The sequence below is a fragment of the Babylonia areolata genome, chromosome 35 (genome assembly GCF_041734735.1).
Source record: "Babylonia areolata isolate BAREFJ2019XMU chromosome 35, ASM4173473v1, whole genome shotgun sequence".
NCBI classification, from domain to species: Eukaryota; Metazoa; Mollusca; class Gastropoda; order Neogastropoda; family Buccinidae; genus Babylonia; species Babylonia areolata.
This window is the reverse complement of record NC_134910.1, coordinates 7,050,828-7,074,361: the sequence shown is the minus strand read 5'-3', so window position 1 is coordinate 7,074,361 and position 23,534 is coordinate 7,050,828. Positions and strand designations below refer to the sequence as shown.

The window sequence follows — 23,534 nt, the reverse complement described above, 5'->3', positions numbered from 1 at the left end:
CCCGGGTTCACCTGCTGCAGTCCCAGCATCTGAAGTCCACAGGGAACTACCAGTGTTAGATTGCCAGGACACACACCGTAGGAGATCCTGCACTGCTGCTTAGTCACCTCAGTGGTGTTCAGTGGTGCTTGCTCTGATTTAACATGCTTATTACACCTCTTACCGTCGACAGTAAGGGCTTAGTCACAGAGCCAGACAGAGTGAGCGTCCCCCCCCCCTTCCGCCCTCCCCCCTCTCTACCACCCCTGCCACCTCCCCCAGAATGGAAATGTCCCTCCAACTACAGGCCTCGTTGAATCTGCTGACAGCAAAGACCTTGACAGGACTCACCCCAAGCATGAAAAGGGAGGGGGATAGAAATTGAGGTTATCATTGGAGCAGGGCATGAAAGGCCACAGAATGTGTGACAAGTTTCCCAGTTCTAGTGTGGTGGTCCTGTTGGCTGGACATTAAGGGGGTACTTAAGGTGAAAATTTGGTGAAAAATCATGAAAAAATGTGTTTGGGGATTATGGCAGTTTTGTCCAGTATAAAGCCTCTATAAACACTTTCTGATAGTCTTTTACATCATTTCAACCCCTAAATATGGTTATTTGTTTATTTCATAAGGTAGGTGTCACAGAAAAATTGCCAGAACTTTCAATCAAATCACAAAAATCGCCGACTTCAGCCCATAGATACGGACATTTTGGTTTCATCAATTGTGGCGTGTAACCACTCGTTTTCAAGTTCATGACCTCCTCTCTCTCGATGACCTACTTTCCGTAGCTCACACACAGCCTGCAAGCCCCCAGTTGTGCAGAAAGCATGGTACCAGCTAGCAAAATGCGTACTGCTGGTTGGCTCTTCGAGTCACGTGATCGCATCTGCTACTCTGATTGGCTTTGAACCTTGGCGACCCACGCTTCCGCCTTACACTATTGAGATCGGTTCAACAATAATTTTCACTATCATTTCGAAAATAAGTCGTTTTGAGTGACTAATCATGCCGAAACATGTCGGGAAGAAGTACAGGACAATACACAAGTTCACAAAACGTCGCAAGAGAAGAAGCAGTGTAGTTCAAAGCAGTGAAGTGGGCCAAGAACAGTCAGCTGGTGAGGCTACGACTTGAGTGATAAGCCTACTCATGTATCTCGATCTGCCGATCCTGTGCCATCAACATTGAGAGCTGTCCAGTACAGTGCTAGTGTGGCCTCGGAACGGAAACTCTCTCTAGTGATGATGACAGTGACATAGCTGAGACAAGCCAGCCGATGGAAGATGAAGAGGTTGACACACCCACCTCCGATGAGCTGAACCTGATCATCAATCTTGGCTGTTTGCAGTCGATCACTGCTAGTGGCATTCTTTGCCCGGAATGCAACAAACCGGTGAGTGATTTTTCCCCACAGTTGATCAGAAATCTGTAATCTGTGTGGGAGGAAGGAGTAATTGTGGTGTGTGTGTGAGGGGTTGGGTGGGGGGGAGTGAGGAGTAACTGTGTATCACTGTAGGCCTCTGTGTGTGTTTGAGTGTGTGTGTGTGGTGGTTTGTTATGGAAGTGGGGGTGGGGGTGGGGAGAGGGGGTTAGGGAGTAACTGTAAGTGTTGGAAGAAGCACAGGGAAGTTTCAGTGTGTGAATGCGAGTCCATGATCCTTTGGATAATGCAAAAGTGTAGAGATGTGTGGGGGTGTATGTGTGAAGATAATTACACTGAGAACAGAGGAACAAAAACTGATTATGAGTACATAAGTATTTTTTCTCCAGTGTATTCCTTTTGCAGCTCAAAACTTTTGTTTTTCAGGTTGAATAGAATGCAGAACTGGGGACTTGATTCAACCTTTTTTTTAAAAAAAATTATTGGAGTTTTTTTTTTTTATTAGTTTCTTTAGGATTATTTCTCAGTCATTATTGTGTTTTTCAGCAGCTGGCTGTGCTTGGGTGAATTTTTTTATTATTTCTTTATATTTCTTTTATATTTTTTCAGCAGCTGGCTGTACTTGGGGACATTTTTTTATTTCTTTACTTTTTTAATTCATAAAAACAACATTTTCAATCATCATCATTGTGTTTTTCAGCGGCTGGCTGTGCATGAAGGAGGGAAGGACTTGGAGACCCCCAGCTGCTTAGAAGATGCTTAGCTGGCAAAACACAGAACTCTGAGAGTTTTCACTCTCTGATGTGGTCTGTGTGTCCCAAGGAAAGAAGGGCCAACCTCCAAACAGTGGACACTGCCCTCGCCATGACGGTCCAAAAATTCAACAAAGGATCTTCAGCCTTCTTGAATGTCCTTGTTGAATTGGAGCTACTTAGCAGCACCACTGAACAGTATACTGAGGAGGAAGACATCAGCAGGGTTAAAAGTGCTACCAGAAAGAGTTCCAGAGCCCAGAAAGACAGAAGAAAAACAACTGATGAAATTCGGCGTAGGGAACGGCAGGAATGGCAGGAACGGGAGGGACATGTGTACGGTGCTGGGGAATTCTGAAGGTTTCCTGACACTTTCTGTGACATCTACAGATTTATGTGAATGTTGAGAATGCTGCATGCTATGTAATTTCATGTAATAGTGTATGGGAATCCTCAGATATCCTTGAAAAAGAAAGTAAAATCTTTGAAACCGTTTTTCTCAAATCTTTGTTTTTGTTCATGTTACGATCTTTGCCCCCTTGTATCTTTGGATATAGAAAAGCTATTGACATAAAATTTGGCACACTGATGTAAAATTGCCTGCTGAGTGCATATAAGGTATCAAAATCAGTGTATCTATGACACTTTTTATCATATCATCATAATTCTGTCAAAGACGTTATTAAAAAAAATAGTTTATTCTAGCATACCAGCTGTGTCCCAGAAGGTGTTTGTTCAGTTTATTTCATGAGTTATATGCACAGAATGGTCTAAGAATAAATCAGTAAATTAAGAGTAGAACCTCAAATATGTACAGTTCTTTCTCAGGCAGGGGGCCAAATTCGTCAGGGTTTTTTAGAAAAATAATTAATAAAATATTACATAAAAATGTTTGTAATGAAGGTATACCTGTAAAATTTTGTGCATGGAGTGGTATTATTATATACTGGAAGTGTGCCAAATTTTAGGACTATAGCTGCTATAGAAGCTGAGAAACAAAATTGCCCCAAAAACTACCTTAAGCGCCCCCTTAAGCAACAATGTCCAGTTTTGGTGTCACATACTGTACCAATTTAACTGATGCAAACCTGGGCCTGTCAGATTGCTCTGTTTGGCCAAGTTTCAAGGCTAAGACAGTAATGAGACGCCTACCCAAGACCGCCCTGCTCTAGCCAGTCAAGCAGCTAAATTAAACGGAATTGCTACAAGCAGTGACTCATTTCCTTTTGGCCGGGCTGTCGATGCCATCTTGTCAAGCTTTGTTCTGTGCCTTGTCTGATGTGTTTTTTTGGCTTTTGACCCATTCATCCTTGGGAAGTGTACAGCCTTGGCAGGCTTCCCTGCCATATTGATGTGGAACAAAAAAAAGCAGTAAATATACTGTTTTTCATCCAAGTTATGTGTATACACATCTGAAAATACTGTAAAAGTTAGTTTTCTTTCCTTGCAATGTATGTAATATGTAGGAACGTGAACACCACTTTAACTCTCTCCATACGAACGGCGAAAGAGACGACGTTAACAGCGTTTCACCCCAATTACCATCATCAAAATATTGCAAGCGGAAGGCTCTTATGCTGAAGAGGTGAATGTTGACAAAGAATACCACAATTCTGACAACGGAAGCTAAAGGTTGGGTCATTCAGACACCCACTGGACATCCGAGGGGTCTGTGTAGAGGAGAAGAGAGGACTGGCCGTACTGAGTGAGTTAATGAGACAAATTTTGACTGTCAGAACAGTGCTTGAGTGCAGAACTCTTACGCATGTTCATGTGGCCTGTTTTTCGCACGTGTCATGTCTTTCTGACCTCTTTTGTCATCTGTGACATTTGAGTCAGTCTCACTTTCCTCCTGTGGCAGGGCAACTTTGGGGAGGTGTACAAAGGGCTGTACGTGCCGAAGAACATGGTGGTGGCGGTGAAGACGTGTAAAGACACCCTGTCGGAGGATCAGCGCAAGAAGTTCCTGATGGAGGGCCGCATCCTGAAGCAGTACAACCACCCCAACATCGTCTCCTTCATCGGCATCGCTGCCCAGCGACAGCCTGTCATGATTGTCATGGAGTTTGTGCCAGGTGAGTGGTGTGTGTGTCAGGTGTGTGGATTATGTGTCAGGTGAGTTGTGTGTGTGTGTGTGAGGGGTATGTGTGTGCTTTTTGTGGCAAGTGAATATGTGTATGTGTCAGGTGTGTGTGCTTTTTGTGGCAGGCGTATATGTGTATGTGTGAGGGGTGTGTGGAGTTTGCACCACATGTGTGAGGGCTCAGAGAGAGAATGTATGTGGTTGTGCGTGTGTGTGTTTTTGTGGGGTGTGTAGCATGTGTGTTCTTCTTTTGTCTTCTCGGTGGCACATCAAATCTTTTTTACATAATTTTAGGTGTGTGTGTGTGTGTGTGTGAAAGAGTTTGCACATTTTCATTATGTAATTAGGGGTGATTTTTTTGTGTATGATTTTTGTAGGTCAATTGTTTGGTGGGGTGTTTTTTTGGTTTTGTTTTGGTTTTTTGTTGGGTTTTTTTTGTTGTTTTTTTTTAGTTTGTTTCATTTTTGTAATGAAGCTTGAACACAAGTGGGTCAGTGAGTCAGCATGGAAAGCTGGAGGAGAGACATGTGATCAACAACAGCAGAACAGTGAATGACATGTGGAGTTTTCGCTGGTGACTCTTGCTTCACGGAACAGTGGGGGTGGGCTGTGGTTCATTTTGGTTTTGTTTTGCAGCCAACCTCTTCAGTGCCAGTTGTGGTTTATCTTTGTTTTGTTTGGCAATTAACCTCTTCAGTGCCGGCTGTGGTTTATCTTTGTTTTGTTTGGCAATTAACCTCTTCAGTGCTGGCTGTGGTTTATCTTTGTTTTTGGCAATTAACCTCTTCAGTGCCGGTAGTGGTTTATCTTTGTTTTGTGTTGCAGTTAACCTCTGCCGGTAGTGGTTTATCTTTGTTTTATGTTGCAATTAACCTCTTCAGTGCCGGTAGTGGTTTATCTTTGTTTTGTGTTGCAATTAACCTCTTCAGTGCCGGTAGTGGTTTATCTTTGTTTTGTGTTGCAATTAACCTCTTCAGTGCCAGTTGTGGTGGCCTTATTTTTGTTTTGTGTTACAATTAACTTCTTCAGTGCCAGAGGCGGTGGCCTTATTTTTGTTTTGTGTTGCAATTAACCTCTTCAGTGCTGGTGGTGGTGGACTTATTTTTGTTTTGCAATTAACCTCTTCAGTGCCAGTGGTGGTGGCCTTATTTTTGTTTTGTTTTGCAATTAACCTCTTCAGTGCTGGTGGTGGTGGACTTATTTTTGTTTTGCAATTAACCTCTTCAGTGCCAGTGGTGGTGGACTTATTTTTGTTTTGCAATTAACCTCTTCAATGCCAGTTGTGGTGGCCTTTGCAGGGGGAGCGCTGCTGGGCTTTCTGCGGACGCAGGGCAAGCAGCAGACAAGGCGACAACTGACCCAGATGTGTGTGGACGCCGCTAGCGGCATGGCCTACCTGGAGGAGAGGGGCTGCATCCACAGGTGAGCAGAGATGCCAGACTGTTGCGATTGCTCTGTAGTTTGTTACGCTGGATCGCCGTTACACCAACATCAAAATTGTTCTGACGAATTCTTCTTCTTCTTCTTCTTCTTCTGCATTCACTCGTATGCACACGAGTGGGCTTTTACGTGTATGACCGTTTTTACCCCGCCATGTAGGCAGCCATACTCTGTTTTCGGGGGTGTGCATGCTGGGTATATTCTTGTTTCCATAACCCACCGAACGCTGACATGGATTACAAGATCTTTAACGTGCGTATTTGATCTTCTGCTTGCATATACACACGAAGGGGGTTCAGGCACTAGCAGGTCTGCACATATGTTGACCTGGGAGATGGTAAAAATCCCCACCCTTTACCCACCAGGCGCTGTCACCATGATTCGAACCCGGGACCCTCAGATCGAAAGTGCAACGCTTTAACCATTCGGCTATGGCGCCCATCATTCTGACGAATTCATTTTCAACTACATAGTATGGTAATAATACTTTCCTTTCGTTCTTTTTTTTTTTTTTTTCCCACCCCCCACCCCCCTCTTCTCCCCTTTTCCTATTTTTTTACTGCCTCACATGAACTTTTTCATTGGAAAGAGAAAAAAGGAAAGAAGTAAAATAATCAACAGCAAAAAAACAAAAACAAAAAAAACCCAGCAATCAGATATGCCTTTGTAATAGTGATGTGATGTGTAAACGTATGAAGATACAGCGATCAGAGAGGTCTTTGTAATAGTGATGTGATGTGATATAGTATGAAGATACAGTGTTGAGGGGGAAAAAAAAAAGGGTGGGGGGGGGGGGGGTGTCAGCGAACGTAGAAGACAATGGTAACATGGCTGGGCTGGAAATGACTGCAGCTCTGCGCTCAGCATAAAGATGAATGACATAGCAAAAAAACAACAACAAAAAAACAAAAAAACTTTCCTTTCGTAACATTACCCAGACGCTCAAGGCTTCTTGATCAGGAAGGAGGCCAGGGCAGTCACTACTAACTTTGGCCTCACGTGATGACGCTCAGCTAATCGCGTGCGTGTGTACATTGAAAGCAGTATCGAGTGGACCAATACTTAGCTCAGTCGTTTGCCCGAACAAGAGAGAACACGGCTAAATCAAGTTGCATCTCGGTCAGACAGCGTCTGCGCTCGGTGGATTAAAGCTACAGAGTGCAAGGCAGGAACAAGCTGATGTGGCTTGGGGTCTTACCCATTTCGGAATGTTCCTACTGAATTTCCTGATTGTTCCTACAAACACTCGACAGGGGTTGGCATCTTTTGGTAAGGCATCCTCAGATAACTCTTTGGGTAAGGCATCCTCAGATAACTCTTTGGGTAAGGCATCCTCAGATAACGCACTGACGCCTTTGTTTGGTGGGGGGTGGGAAGGAGTCTTAGGTTAGGAGTGAGGGGTGGGGAGAGGGCGGGGGTGGGGGGGTGGGGGGGGCTTCTTTTTTTTTTTTAATCCTTTTCTTTTTTTTTTAAGTTCAAGGTCAGAATAAGGCATACTGGGAAAGGGTTGGGGGGATGAGGGGAGTTGAGGAAAGTGATGGAGGTGGACGTCATCATAGAACGTCAAGCATTTTCAATAGTTTGAAGTTGGACGTCACAGTAGTCAGAACGTTAAGTGTTTTTCAGTAGTTTGAAATTGAACGTCACAGTAGAATGTGAGAAAGGTGATGGAGGTGGACGTCACAAGAGAATGTAAAGCATTTTCAACAGTTTGAAGTTGGACGTCACAATAGTGAGAACGTTAAGCGTTTTCAATAGCTTGAAGTTGGACATCACAATAGAACTTGGAGTGTTTTCAATAGCTTGAAATTGGACATTACAGTAATCAGAACGTGAAACGTTTTCGATAAAGTTGGACCTCACAATAGAATGTGAAGCATTTACAATAGTTTGAAGTTGGACGTCACAATAGAACATGGAGCATTTTCAATAGTTTGATTTTGGACGTCACAAAAGTCAGAACGCGAAGCTGTTTTGAACAATTTGAAGTTTAGCATCACAACAGAACGTGAAGCGCTGGCTGCCTAAGGACCATGGACGTTGTGGCCACCCGTTGCAGGGACCTGGCGGCACGGAACTGCCTAGTTGGGGACAGCAACGTCATCAAGATCTCCGACTTCGGCATGTCCCGGGAGGAGGAGGAGTACACAGTGTCTGAAGGCATGAAGCAGATCCCCATCAAGTGGACCGCGCCTGAGGCCCTCAACTTCGGTCAGCACACGTGTTTGTGTTGTGTTGTGTTGTTTTTTTGTTTTTTTTTTAATTATTATTTTGTTATTATTATTACTACTACCTTTTTCTATATTGTAATTATTATTTATTTATTTATTTATGTAAGCTTATCTATTATTTATTCCCCCTTTTTTTTTCTTTTCTTTTTTTTCTTTTTCTCAAGGCCTGACTAAGCGCGTTAGGTTACGCTGCTGGTCAGGCATCTGCTTGGCAGATGTGGTGTAGCGTATATGGTTTTGTCCGAACACAGTGACGCCTCCTTGAACTACTGAAACTGAAACTGTATTGTATTGTATGGTATCATAGCGTATTGTGTTGTATTGTATGGTATCGTAACGTATTACTTGTGTTGTGTTGTATGGTATCGTAACGTATTACTTGTGTTGTATTGTATTGTATGGTATCGTAACGTATTACTTGTCTTGTGTTGTGTTGTATTGTATGGTATCGTAACGTATTACTTGTGTTGTGTTGTATTGTATGGTATCGTAACGTATTACTTGTGTTGTATTGTATGGTATCGTAACGTATTACTTGTGTTGTGTTGTGTTGTATTGTATGGTATCGTAACGTATTACTTGTGTTGTGTTGTGTTGTATTGTATGGTATCGTAACGTATTACTTGTGTTGTGTTGTATTGTATGGTATCGTAACGTATTACTTGTGTTGTGTTGTGTTGTATTGTATTGTATCGTAACGTATTACATGTATTGTTTTGTATTGTATGGTATCATAGCGTATTACTTGTGTTGTTTTGTATTGTATGGTATCATAGCATATTACTTATATTGAATTGTATGGTATCATAGTCTGTTACTTGTATTGAATGTATGGTATCGTAACATATTACTTGTGTTGTATTGTATTGAATGTATGGTATCGTAACGTATTACTTGTGTTGCATTGAATTGTATGGTATTGTAGCATATTACTTGTGTTGCATTGAATTGAATTGCATGGTGTTGTAGCATATTACTTTTATTGTGTTGTGATGTATTGAATTGTATGGTATCATAGCATATTACTTGTGTTGTATTGAATTGAATTGTATGGTATCATAGCATATTACTTTTGTTGTGTTGTATTGAATTGTATGGTATCGTAGTGTATTACTTGTATTGTGTTGTATTGTTATTGTATTGAATGTATGGTATCATAGCGTATTACTTGTGTTGTATTGAATTGTATGGTATTGTAGCGTATTGCTTGTGTTGTATTATATTGTATGGTATCGTAACGTATTACTTGTGTTGTAATTGTATCGTAGCGTATTACTTTTGTTGTATTGTATTGAATTGTATGGTATCATAGCATATTACTTGTGTTGTATTGTATTGAATTGTATGGTATCGTAGCATATTACTTGTGTTGTATTCTATTGAATGTATGATATTGTAATGTATTTGTGTTGTATTGAATTGTATGGATTCGTGACATATTACTTGTGTTGTGTTGTATAGAATGTGTGGTAACGTAACGTATTACTTGTGTTGTAATTGTATCGTAAGGTATTACTTGCGTTGTATTGTATTGAATTGCATGGTATCGTGACGTATTAGTCTTTTTTTCACAACAGATTTCTCTCTGTGAAATTCGGGCTGCTCTCCCGCCTTGGTAGAGTGCGTGTCTACAGTGCAGTGCCACCTATGTTGTTTTGGGGTGGTTTTTTTGTGGGTTTTTTCTTGTCTTTCTGCCTTCAAGCATATTTGTTTTACTATCACATTTCCACCGAATCTTGCCAGGGACAACCCTTTTCTTGCCGTGGGTTCTTTTGCGCGAACTAACAGTATGCTGCTTGCGTCCAGGTCACCACTCAAGGTCAAGTGGAGCGGGAGAAAATATTTCCGAGCTGAGCGGGAGAGCCAGTGTGCTCAGGGTCTTCCAAGGTGGACGCGTTTACCACTAGGCCACCACTCCACTAGTCTTTTGGATGATGCGAAAAACCGCGTTTGCAGCATCCACTTAGCGCATATGAAAGAATTCACGGCAACAGAATGGGTTGCTTTCCCTGGCAAAATACTTTGGAAAAATCCATTGTGATCATGAAACAAATACACGATTTTTCAGGCAGGGCAAAAAAAAGAGAGGAAAAAAAGTTGTGTTGCACTGTAGTGATGTGATCTATCTGGAGGAGAGCTAAAAAAAAGTAACATGACACAGTACAGTGCATTGTGATGTGTGTTGTGGTGTGTGTGTGTTGTTTGTAGCAGCGTCCTCTGTGTGTTGTTTGTATTGTACTGCAGGCATTCAACTTCTGTCAGTGTGTGTTGTGTAGCGCTGTGCTGTGCTGTGCTGTGCTGTGCTGTGCTGTTCGTTGCACTGTTCTGTGTTGTTTGTGATTTGTGTTTCACAGCATGCGCAAAATTTTCATCACCGCATGCTTGTGCCGTGTTGCGCTGTGTGGTGTGTACTCTTCTGTGTCGTTTGGATACTGCTGCAGGCTCTCAACTTCGGTCAGTGTGTGTTTGTGTTGTGTTGTGTGGTGTGTGTCGTTCTGTGCTGTGTTGTTTATACCGTGCTGCCGTGTGTGTGTCCAGGAAAGTACACGTCACTTTATGATGCGTGCGTCACATGTGTGTCCAGGAAAGTACGCATCACTGTGCAATGTGTTGGTCACATGTGTGGCCAGGAAAATATGCATCACTGTATGATATGTGCATCACTTGTTTGGCCAGGAAAGTGCACATCACTGTGTGATATGTGTGTCAGTTGTTTGGCCAGGAAAGTACACATCACTGTATGTGTGTGTTACTTGTTTGGCCAGGAAAGTACACATCACTGTATGATATGTGTGTCACTTGTTTGGCCAGGAAAGTACACATCACTGTATGATATGTGTGTCACTTGTTTGGCCAGGAAAGTACACGTCACTGTGCGATGTGTGGGTCACATTTGTGTTCACGAAAGTACACGTCACTGTGCGATGTCTGTGTCACTTGTGTGGCCAGGAAAGCACACATCACTGTATGATGTGTGGGTCACTTGTTTGGCCAGGAAAGTACACGTCACTGTGCAGTGTCTGTGTCACTTGTGTGGCCAGAAAAGTACACATCACTGTATGATGTGTGTGTCATATTTGTGTGGCCAGGAAAGTACACGTCACTATATGATGTGTGTGTCATATTTGTGTGGCCAGGAAAGTACACGTCACTATATGATGTGTGTGTCATATTTGTGTCCAGGAAAGTACACATTACTGTATGATGTGTGTGTGTCCTGGAAAGTACACACCACTGTTCGATGTGTGTGTCCAAGAAAGTACACATCACTCACTATGTGATATGTGTCACATGTGTGTCCAGGAAAGTACACACCACTGTTCGATATGTGTGTGTCCAAGAAAGTACACATCACTCACTATGTGATGTGTGTCACATGTGTGTCCAGGAAAGTACACATCACTGTGTGATGTGTGGAGCTACGGCATTCTGATGTGGGAGATTTTCTCTGGAGGTCAACAGCCGTACACTGGGATGACCAACGCACAGGCCAGACAGAACGTTGAAGACGGTAATGTCTCGCGCACGCTTCCCCATTTCTTAGTAGTTGTCATTTTTTAATGAATTTTTTTTTTTATTCAGCTTTGATCAGTGCAGGGTAACAATGTGAGTCTGTGTGATATGTTTCGTTGAGGTGTTTGTGTGCTGCTGTTTGTTTCTGTGTGTTTGTGTGTGTATGTGGTTGTGTGGTGTGTGGATGCGAGTGTGGTTATGTTTTTGTGGTTGTGTGTGTGTGGTTGTCTTTGTATGGATATGTGTGGTTGTGTGTGTGTGTGGCTGGTGTGTGTGTTTGTGTGAAATATGTGTGTATTGTTTGTTTGTGTGTGTGTGTGTGTGTGTGTGTGTGTGTGTATGCGTGTACCACAAGATGACAACTGTATGTGTGGTTGTGTTTGTGTATGTATGTGTGTGTATGGTTGTGTGAAAGTGGTTGTATGGTGCATGTGTGTGTGTGTGTGTGGTTGTGTATGTATGGATGTGTGTGTAGTTGTGGAAGTGTGGTGTGTGTGTGTGGGGGGGGGGGGGTTGGGGGGGGAGGTTGGGTATGTGTGTGGTTTGTTTATGTGTGTGTGGATGTATTTGTGGTTGTGTGTGTGTGTACAGATGTGTGTAGGAATGTGTGTGAGACAAACAGTAACATTGTTAACAGTTCAATCAGCAGTGTCAAGGACAAGAAAGCTGTATCCGTCAGGGGCAGTATTCAAGATGCAACTCATTTTGCCTGAAGGCAAATTGCCTTTGGTGTGGGTAGGGACCCGCAGGTACAGTTTACCTTGGAGGTAAAAAGTTGTCTTGGTATTCAAGACACGCTGAGCGCACTCAGGCAGCTAACCAATCATCTACGATTAAAAAATCCCGGGGATTCCCTTCAGTGCATGGTCTTTTACCTCTCACCGCACCACAGTTTATTTCTTTCACATATTGTGGCAATTTAGAAAAAAAATATGAAATGAAAAAGCTACAGAGACAAAGCATTGCTGAGAGTCAGCAACTTGTCGAATATCGGAGCCATTTTTAAATTCTGATAAATAACCCCCCCCCCCCCCACACACATCTTCCCTCCACCCCTCCCCTGCCCCCCACCCCACCCCTACCACCCCACCCCCAATTTTCAAACGCATCAGCCTTCCCTGCTTTTCATCTAATTTCAGAAATAAAATAACGAGTTAGGATTCAGATATTCTCTGCAGTGAACTAATTTTGATTATCTGCAAATTTCTGACATGCCATCGTTTTTCGCTTCGAGCTACACTCACTTCTCTGCTACATGCATAATTCATGTGGAATTATTGAATATAATGTCGTCTGCCAGTACCTACCTATATTGTTTTTGACTGCCAGGGAAATAAAGGATAATATCTAACTAACTATTCAAGACACGGTCTCTCAGCAAAGCACGCCTGTTTTCCCTCAGCAAAAACGCCGCCGCAAATGGATTCGCCATGCTTACCTCTGCTTCATGGGCAGTCACCTCCTGGCCAGATAGTGAGGGTAAATTTGCCTTCAGGTTTGTAGACCCACGGGCAAAACTCAAGTGTTTCTGACTACCGGATACTGCCTACCCTCAGGCAGTAGGCTTTGCCTCAGGCAGATTTACCCGCAGGCACAATGGTCTCTTTTTTTCTTTTTTTTTTTTTTTTTTTTTTTTGCTGATGGGCATTTTAAGTGAGCCTAAAGAAAATTTTCTGTTTTTGGTTGAAGCAGATAATAAAGTATTTTGAATTGAATTGAATTGAATTGAATACGGCCCCAGGTTGTTGTTTGCGACATCTTCATGGACTGAACTTTAAGTCGGGGAGGGGGGGGGGGGGGGGGGGCCTGGGGGGGGGCTGTCTCTGTCTTGTGGAGGTCATTTTGTCACACCCTTTTGTGAAGGAGGTGGGGGGAGATTTTGGGCCTAACGTATCGAACCAAAATATGCTCAAACATTCGCCCAGGCCCCTTCTGTTTCATTTTCTGTTTCGGGGGAAATTACAGTCACTTCAGACTTGTTCAGAAGTGATGAGACATCTTTTGTGTGCGGGGGGGTGTTCGTGAGCAAGCATGCAGTGATGATACATCTTTGTGTGTGGGAGTGTGTTTGTGAGCAAGCATGCAGTGATGAGACGTCTTTGTGTGGAGGGGTGTGTTTGTGAGCAAGCATGCAGTGATGGGACGTCTTTGTGTGGAGGTGTGTGTTTGTGAGCAAGCATGCAGTGATGAGACATCTTTGTGTGTGGGGGGAGGGGGTGTTTGTGAGCAAGCATGCAGTGATGTAACATCTTTGCGGGGGAGGGGGTGTTTGTGAGCAAGCATGCAGTGATGAGATGTCTTTACAGGGAAGGGGGTGTTTGTGAGCAAGCATGCAGTGATGAGACGTCTTTGTGTGGAGGGGTGTGTTTGTGAGCAAGCATGCAGTGATGGGACGTCTTTGTGTGGAGGGGTGTGTTTGTGAGCAAGCATGCAGTGATGGGACGTCTTTGCGTGTGGGGGGAGGGGGTGTTTGTGAGCAAGCATGCAGTGATGAGACGTCTTTTGTGGAGGGGTGTGTTTGTGAGCAAGCATGCAGTGATGAGACGTCTTTGTGTGGAGGGGTGTGTTTGTGAGCAAGCATGCAGTGATGAGACGTCTTTTGTGGAGGGGTGTGTTTGTGAGCAAGCATGCAGTGATGAGACGTCTTTGTGTGGAGGGGGGTGTTTGTGAGCAAGCATGCAGTGATGAGACGTCTTTGTGTGGAGGGGTGTGTTTGTGAGCAAGCATGCAGTGATGAGACGTCTTTGTGTGTGGGTGTGTGTGTTTGTGAGCAAGCATGCAGTAATGAGACGTCTTTGTGTGTGGGAGTGTGTTTGTGAGCAAGCATGCAGTGATGAGACGTCTTTTTGTGGAGGTGTGTGTTTGTGAGCAAGCATGCAGTGATGAGACGTCTTTGTGTGGAGGGGGGTGTTTGTGAGCAAGCATGCAGTGATGAGACATCTTTGTGTGGAGGGGTGTGTTTGTGAGCAAGCATGCAGTGATGAGACGTCTTTGTGTGGAGGGGGGTGTTTGTGAGCAAGCATGCAGTGATGAGACGTCTTTGTGTGGAGGGGTGTGTTTGTGAGCAAGCATGCAGTGATGAGACGTCTTTGTGTGTGGGTGTGTGTGTTTGTGAGCAAGCATGCAGTAATGAGACGTCTTTGTGTGTGGGAGTGTGTTTGTGAGCAAGCATGCAGTGATGAGACATCTTTGTGTGTGGGAGTGTGTTTGTGAGCAAGCATGCAGTGATGAGACGTCTTTGTGTGGAGGGGTGTGTTTGTGAGCAAGCATGCAGTGATGAGACGTCTTTGTGTGTGGGTGTGTGTGTTTGTGAGCAAGCATGCAGTAATGAGACGTCTTTGTGTGTGGGAGTGTGTTTGTGAGCAAGCATGCAGTGATGAGACATCTTTGTGTGTGGGAGTGTGTTTGTGAGCAAGCATGCAGTGATGAGACGTCTTTTTGTGGAGGGGTGTGTTTGTGAGCAAGCATGCAGTTATGAGACGTCTTTGTGTGGAGGGGTGTGTTTGTGAGCAAGCCTGCAGTGATGAGACGTCTTTGTGTGGAGGGGTGTGTTTGTGAGCAAGCATGCAGTGATGGGACGTCTTTGTGTGGAGGGGTGTGTTTGTGAGCAAGCATGCAGTGATGAGACATCTTTGCGGGGGAGGGGGTATTTGTGAGCAAGCCTGCAGTAATGAGATGTCTTTTGTGGAGGGGTGTGTTTGCGAGCAAGCATGCAGTGAAGTAACATCTTTGCGGGGGGAGGGGGTGTTTGTGAGCAAGCATGCAGTGATGAGACGTCTTTGTGTGGAGGGGGGTGTTTGTGAGCAAGCATGCATATCTGTCGCCCACAGGCTACCGGCTGCCGTCCAGCCACCAGACCCCAGAACCTGTCTACAAGCTGATGCTGCGGTGCTGGGAGTACGAGCCGGAGAAGCGGCCACATTTCAAGGAGCTGTTCGAGAACCTGAGAGACATAGTGCGTCGGGTGTGAACCTGAGAGACGTAGTGTGAAAGCCTGAGAGACAATGATGCGGCATGTGTAAAAAACCTCAAGAGACACAGCGTGTAAACCTGAGAGACGTAGTGTGTGAATTTGAGCAACACGGTGTGTAAACCTGAGAGACATAGTGCATCGGGTGTAAACCTGAAAAGACATAGTGTGTAAACCTGTGAGACAAAGTGCGGCAGTTGTGAACCTGAGATGCATTGTGCGGCAAGTGTCAAGCACTGACATCATCGTCTTCATCTGCCTCCGCTCTGACCCCCCCCAAAAAAAACACGCCCCACCCCCTCCTCCTATCCCCACCTATCCCCATCCCTGAATCCCCTCCATCACTACCCCACGCCCACCCCACGCCCCCCATCCTTTGTTACTTGTTTTCCGTGTCTTCCTTCTGGATCCTCTGTGTGAGGAGATGACTGCTGTTGAGTTTTCTTGTCAGATGACTGCTGTTGAGTGGTTTTTGTTTGTTGTTTGTTTTATAATATCGGTTCATCTCCATCCCTCCATCGACTCTCAGCATTTGTTGTTGGTGTTTGTGTGTGTGTGTGTGTGAGAGAGAGAGAGAGAGAGAGAAAGATGTTTTTTGTGTTGAACCTTGAGCGCCCGACACTCGTTACTTCAGCACAACACACACTTTTTCACACTACTTTCTGCCCCTTCTTCGTCCCCCCCCCCCCCTTCCTTTCCCTTCCTTCCCCGCCCCCCTCCTCCCTTGCCAACCCCACCTCGAGTTCTTTAAGGAGAAAGGTTCTACAGTGACTGTGATCGTGCTGCTGCAGTGTTTCAGTTCCGCTCCGTTCCCGTGGCTGTGTTGGAGGGAGCACACGGACCTTTCATCGACTTGGGTCATGTGGCAAAACAAACTTAACAAACAAACAAACAAACAAACAACAACAAAAAGGATATAAAAGTGTCAGATTCTCTCTCAGACGTGTTAGCTCAGTGCCTCAAAGAATTTGTTCGTTCATTCGTTCGTTCGTTCGTTTCTCTTTTTTTTCCTCCCTCGTCCTTCCAGACTTGTTGGTGAGTTAGTTCTGGCAGCGCGTCACCAAAAGGGCAGCAGTTGGTGGCGGTGGTCGTGGTTGTGCTGGGATTGGCCCTTTTCGTTGGTGTTCGATTGTGTGAATCAACTTTCTGTCTGTTGATCCTGTGACGGGTGTGGGGTTGTTGTTTTTTGTTGTTGTTGTTGTTGGGTTTTTTTTTTTGTCTTGCTGTTTGAATTGTCTTATTCACTGGTGTTATGGAGATGAATATTTAGCATTTCTGGAGTTGCTTGGAATATTATTTGTGTATGTGTTTGTGTGTGTGTGTGTGTGATTAGTTTTCATCGCCTTGAAGGATGCATGCTTGGGCAAAGTGCACCTTTCTTGAAAACTGTTCGTTCGTACTTTGTTTCGCTGGCCTTGAAGCTGTTTCAACATAATTATGTATCTGCATTTTATCATGTCTCCTTTTGCTTTCTAATGTAAGTGCCTTTTATAAACTTTTTTTTGTTGTTGTTGTTGTTTTGTTTAGGTTGTTGTTTTTTTTGTCTTTTTAAAATAGGAAAGCCTCTGATGATAAAAATTTGCCCATGATTTTAATACCTGCTGCAGACAAATTGTGAAGGCATGTGGGGAGAGCGCGTGCTACTTTTGACAAGGTTTTGTTTTTCTTCACTGCTTACAATGGGGAAAAACTGCAGAGGGTCAGATTAACTTTTGAGGGCCAGTTGAAGGTAAGAGCACGGCAGGGGGGGGGTAGGGGGGGGGTTTGAAGAGAACAACCTTGTTTCTCATGACGCATTAGCGTATCATCCATTTGTGTGTCCGTCCCACCCCCTACCCCATTCCTTCTCCCTCTGTATTGCGAGCACACACACACACACACACACATACATACACACACACTCGTCTAATATCATAATATCACTTAAAGTGGAAGACGTTAAACTGAAGACTACTACTACTACTAATACACACACACACACACACACACACACACGCAAACACACACACACACACATACACACACACACACGCACACACATACACACACACGCACACATACACGCACGCACACATACACACACACACACACACACGCAAATACACACGCACATGCGCAAACACACACACACACACACACACACACACACACACACACACACACAATACTGAAGTACACAACACCACACTCCCCAGAGCTGCAAGTCATCACAGGGTGAGTGTGAAGGACACAACTCTCACCTGACCGTGATTACACTAGCTGGTGGATGCAGGACGACAAAGACTCCATCAAGCCTTAAGTTGAAAAGGTTCCATTGCCTTTCATGGCCATCAGGGACAGTGAATTCATACCCTCTACGTCCAGGGGATCAGCAGAGGAAGGCAAGGCCCAGCCCTCCCCTGCCGAAACATTTGAACCTCCACCAACCAGTGTCGGGTACTTCGTTTCCTGCCCGGGTGAAGCAAGGAACTAATCAGAGCACAGCGCCTTGAGATGATTGATGATGATGATGATGATATGGATACTTATGTAGCGCCTGTCCTGGGTCAGAGACCAAGCTCTAAGCACTTTACCAACACAGAGTCGTTTTTTTCACAACAGGCTGCCTTCCTGGGTAGACCTGACTGACTGTTCCCAAGGAGTACATGGCCATGCTGAAACAGGGCCTCCAACCCTGAGCGCTGGTGAAGGCTAGGTCAGAAGTCCCACATGAGTGCTGGTGAAGGCTAGGTCAGAAGTCCCACATGAGTGCTGGTGAAGGCTAGGTCAGAAGTCCCAACACTTCCAACCCTGAGCACTGGTGAGCACTAGGTCAGAAGTCCCAACACTTCCAACCCTGAGCACTGGTGAGCACTAGGTCAGAAGTCCCACATGAGTGCTGGTGAAGGCTAGGTCAGAAGTCCTAACACTTCCAACCATGAGTGCTGGTGAAGGCTAGGTCAGAAGTCCCAACACTTCCAACCATGAGTGCTGGTGAAGGCTAGGTCAGAAGTCCCAACACTTCCAACCATGAGTGCTGGTGAAGGCTAGGTCAGAAGTCCCAACACTTCCAACCCTGAGTGCTGGTGAAGGCTAGGTCAGAAGTCCCACATGAGTGCTGGTGAAGGCTAGGTCAGAAGTCCCAACACTTCCAACCATGAGTGCTGGTGAAGGCTAGGTCAGAAGTCCCACATGAGCGCTGGTGAAGGCTAGGTCAGAAGTCCTAACACTTCCAACCATGAGCGCTGGTGAAGGTTAGGTCAGAAGTCCTAACGCTTAACCCATTCTGTCGCGGCACCTCTGGTCTAGTCACTTTATTTGTCTGTGGTATCAGCCAGATGGTGCCCCTCCCCATCTGTGACAATCATGAACCAACACGGAAGGTAAATTCTGGACAGATTTTGAGTCTGAGTGATACTTGACGGGCGCAACAGCCGAGCGGTCAAAGCGTTGGACTTCCAATCTGAGGGTCCCAGGTTCGGTACCTGGTGGGTAAAAGGGTGCAGATTTTTTCAATCTCCCAGGTCAACAGATGTGCAGACCTGCTATAGTGCCTGGACCCCCTTCATGTGTATACGCACACTGAAGGTCAAGTATGCTTGTTAAAGCTCCTGTAATCCATGTCGGCGTTTGGTGGGTTATGGAAACGAGAACATACCCAGCATGTACACTCCCAAGAGTATGGCTGTCTACATGGTGAGGGAAATTAAGATGGTCATACACACAAAATGTTACACGGCTGTATGAGAGTGTATGTGTGCATGACTGAAACCTCATTGAATGACATAGGAAACGAATGACAAGCGCCCAATGGCAGCTGTCAGTCGGGCTCTACCCAGGAAGGCAGCCTGTTGTGCAAATGACTGTGTGTTTGTAAAGTGCTTTAGAGCTTGGTCTCTGACCGAGGATAGGTACTATATATATGTCCATGTCATCATCATCATCATCATCATACTTGATGCAATCACCCTGAATTTCATGACCTGATGGGTGGGGGAACCAAGAGAACATCAAGGAGTTTGACAAGTTTGTCTACTTAGGCAGTGTTGTCAGCAAAGATGGGGGGACGGACGAAGACATCAAGAGCTGTATCAACAAAGCAAGACACGCCTTCAACACCCTTCGACCAATCTGGAGATCGACAGCCCTCTCATCCGCAACAAGATCCGGATTTTTAATACCAACGTGAAGTCGGTTCTACTCTATGGCTCAGAGACGTGGAGAGTGACAAAGACCAGCACCCACAAGCTTCAGACATTCACCAACAGATGTCTAAGAAACATCCTGAACATCAGATGGCCAGAGGTTGTCTCCAATGAAGAACTTCGGAACATGACAAAATAGGCCCCACTGGAGACGGAAATCAAGAAACGGAAATGGGGATGGATAGGCCATACACTACGCAAGCCTGCAACAAACATCACAAGACAGGCTCTTGATTGGAACCCACAGGGGAAAAGGAAAGTTGGCCGTCCGAAGCAGACCTGGCGGAGAACCATTGAGGCAGAGACGAGGGCGGCCGGAATGACGTGGGCCGAACTGAAGAGGACCAGCCAGAGCCGGGTGCGTTGGAGGAGTGTTGTTGCGGCCCTATGTTCCCCACGGAAACAAGAGGAATAAGTCAAAGTGGGTGGGGGAAGAAAAGAGAGAGAGGAGTCCCTGGTTTGGGCGGATCAGATCCAGGCTAATGTGGTGACAGTGCATTTCTTCTCCTTCTCCCTCTCCTTCTTGTCCTTCTGACTCAACTATGTGAAATCACTGGGGCACTCCACAGAAGAACTGTTCACCAGCTTGCTTCAAGTCTGTTGCTTTTGTGTCATCAGAACAAATGCCTGAGGAAGCTCCTTCAGATTTCCTGGATCGAGTACAGGACTGATGAATATGTACACAGCAGAACTGAGAACCTTGCTGGACCTTAGGAACCTCTCCTTTCAACTGTGAAGAGACGCAAGCTGATATGGTTTGGGCACAACACTCGACACACCAGTCTGTCCAAAACAATCATGCAAGGCACCATGGAGGGTGGGAGAAGAAGAGGAAGACAGCGGAAGAACTGGCATGAGAACATCAAACAATGGACCAGACTCCACACACGTGAGCTGCTGCCAGCGGCTGCTGACAGAGACAGATGGAGAAGGGAGGTTGCGTCTGCAGTCCTCAGGCTTCCCCCAACGACTACTTTGTCGTTATGGGCCGGAGTGAGTGAGTGAGGTTTTCCTTTTCCATTCTGCAGTGTTGTCAGCCCTGTTGTTTGTTGACTTACGTGTGTAAACAAAGTGAGTCTATGTTTTAACCTGGTGTTCGGTTGTCTGTTTGTGAGTGTGTCTGTGTGTCCGTGGTAAACTTTAACACTGACATTTTCTCTGCAAATACTTTGTCAGTTGACACCAAATTTGGCATAAAAATAGGAAAAATTCAGTTCTTTCCAGTCATCTTGTTTAAAACAATATTGCACCTCTGGGATGGGGACAACAAATTTTAAAAAAGAAGCCTAATTATATGCAAACTGCATTTACTGTTATATTTATATTTTTTGTATTCTCTAAACTTGGCACCTCTTATTCTGACACAACAACAAGAGGAGTCATTATTATCATTTTTTGTTCAAACAGGAACTTCTTTTGCTAAGGTTTTGGAATTTTTATTTATTTTGCAAACGTTTTGGTGCAGATAGTAAAAAAAAAAAAAAAAGAGAGAAATTACTCTGTAATTAATGCTAGGGGACTTAATTTATCCCAAGTGAGTCTTGAAGGCCTTGCCTCTCTTGTTGTTGTTGTTGTTTTCTGTCTGTGCCCCCCTCCGTCTCCCTTCCCTCAACAGTTCCTTGGAGGTTTGCTTCAACAAGGCCGCTGGTTTTGATCTGGTTACACGGCCATACCAGTGCAACTTTCTTTTCAGTTTGTTGTGAACTGATGTCGGCAGATCTTTTGTTATCATGGTTCTAGTAGTGTGCTGCTTGGATGGTTTGGCACACTTGTTCATCGGTGATGTGATTGTTGTTTTTGATGTTTACCTAACATACTGTGATAATAATAATGAACAAGTGTGTCAAAGAGCACCGCCCCCCCCCCCAACCCCCCCCCCCCGTCTCTCTCTCCATCTGTCTCTCTTTCTCTCCATCTGTCACTCAGTCTCTCCCCCCCCCCCCCCCCCCCCCCCCGTCTCTCTCTCCATCTGTCTCTCTTTCTCTCCATCTGTTACTCAGTCTCTCCCCCCCATTCCCCCCTTCTCCCTCTCTCCCTCTCTATCTTTACCCACAAAGCAGGCTAGCTGTAGTATTCTGTTTTTTTCCTGTTGGTGTGTTCACCAAGTACTTTGTTCCCAGCTAGCGTCTTGGTTACTGGATACTTCTTTTAAAAAAAAAAAAAAAAAGGGAAAAAAAAGAAGAGAAAAAAGAGAGAAATCTGACTGATTATGAGCCTGACTTAAAAGACACTTATCTGCCAACACAGTGTCCATGTGAGAGTCTGGACGTGACTCCTGTTCACGTCCTTTCAGCCAAGTTCGACTGGAAAATCCGACTGAGCGTCGACGGGCGCAGTAGCCGAGTGGTTAAAGCATTGGACTTCCAGTCTGAGGGTCCCGGGTTCAAATCACAGTGACCTGTGCTGACTAAACTCATTTGTCTTCATATTGCTCAGAGAATTGATCACAAAATGTCTTGCATAATGATGCTTCACGACTTTAACTCACTCAGTACGGCCAGTCCTCTTCTTCTCCTCTACACAGACCCCTCGGATGTCCAGTGGGTGTCTGAATGACCCAACCTTTAGCTTCCGTCGTCAGAATTGTGGTATTCTTTGTCAACATTCACATCTTCAGTATAAGAGCCTTCCGCTTGCAATATTTTGATGATGGTAATTGGGGTGAAACGCTGTTAACGTCGTCTCTTTCGCCGTTCGTATGGAAAGAGTTAAACCATACCATATTAGTACTGTTTCTTTGGTCTCACTTTTCGCAGTTACTGTAAAGCGCCTGGAGCGTTGGAAGGCGCTATGTAAATTTCCATTATTATTTTTATTATTAGTTTTTTCTGGTACGTCTCCTGGCAGTACTAAAACATCTCATCATGATCAGCCTTATGCTCCGTCCTGTTCATCATGCTGATTCCCGTTTTCTTCTTTGTCCAGAGAAATGGTTGGAAAGAAATTACAAGGACAGCCTGCCTTTTCAGTTCCCAGGACCTGTCACCTGGAACAGACTTCCTCCCCCGCCCGCCCCCACCTCCACCTCCCCACCCCCCAAAAAATTCACTGTGCTGAAACAAAATATCCGTTCAAATCTGGCCTTGAAAACACATCTGCAGAAATCTGCTTTTCATGGATGTCTAGGAATTGGCATGTGGTCTGGTGTGTGTGTGTGTGCGTGTGTGTGTGTGTATCATTGACTCATTTTGATTTGTCTCATTTTTAAGTCTTGAATATTGTGCCCTGCATAACCATCCCCCCTACCCCCCCCCCCCCCCCCACCCCCAATATTGATGTGGATTGTTAGCGTTCTAGGCTCCTCTGCTAAGATGGTAGAGCGTGTTGTAAATCACTAAATGTCCATCATAATGATGATGATGATGATGATTCAATTTGCCACATACATGTATACAACGTAAAGGCAAACTAAGCACAGTGGAATACGAAACAGTTAAAAGCTGGGCTCTGCTTACTCTCTCTCTCTCTCTCTCTCTCTCTCTCTCTCTCTCTCTCTCTCTGTTTTTTCTTTCTCCCTTTTTCCAGCATATCAGTTGATTCTTTTCCTTTGTCTTCAACTGCTGTCCCTTTTGCCTGTGTTACCATGATAGGTCTTTTTGTTGCGTTTGTGTTATCAGTTATCCCTTCCCTGCCTCTTCCTTGACTTCAGTTTTCCCCAGTTTTTAGAGTTATGCATGCGTGTGAATGACTGGTGCGAAAGTGCTTTGATTTGTCTCTGCATAAGATTCAGCGCTGTATGAATACCGTTTTTTTTCTTTTTTTAAAATTATTATTATCATTTCTGTTTGGTCCATTTATAATGATTGTATCATTCTCTGTTTCGTTACACCTCTGTCATCATTCTGTTTGTTCGTTGTTTGAATACGTGTACAATCATTATTGGTCTCGTTATGCCCATGTTATGCATTCGGTTTGTTTGTTGTTGTTTTGATTCCTGTGTTATCATTTGTTGTTGTATTGTTTTCTCTGGGTTTTCTTGTTGTGTTTTATAGCGACATCAT

The 23,534-nt window shown here is 44.7% G+C and overlaps 1 protein-coding gene and 1 long non-coding RNA gene across 2 annotated transcripts in view; both read left to right on the top strand.

Annotated features, from left to right (window-relative positions):
* The window catches only part of LOC143277840 (tyrosine-protein kinase Fer-like), a 65,804-nt gene extending 44,399 nt beyond the window's left edge, over window positions 1-21,405 (top strand). The window contains 6 exon segments of the mRNA XM_076582754.1: window positions 3,974-4,187; window positions 5,494-5,617; window positions 7,695-7,846; window positions 11,255-11,377; window positions 15,210-18,044; window positions 18,380-21,405. Coding sequence (XP_076438869.1) covers window positions 3,974-4,187; window positions 5,494-5,617; window positions 7,695-7,846; window positions 11,255-11,377; window positions 15,210-15,349 — 753 coding nt within the window. The 3' untranslated portion in view covers window positions 15,350-18,044; window positions 18,380-21,405.
* On the top strand, window positions 488-3,139 carry LOC143277841 (uncharacterized). Its single transcript, XR_013053792.1, has 2 exons — window positions 488-1,372; window positions 2,061-3,139. It is a non-coding gene; the product is annotated as an uncharacterized LOC143277841 (long non-coding RNA).
* Window positions 21,406-23,534: the final 2,129 nt, after the last annotated feature.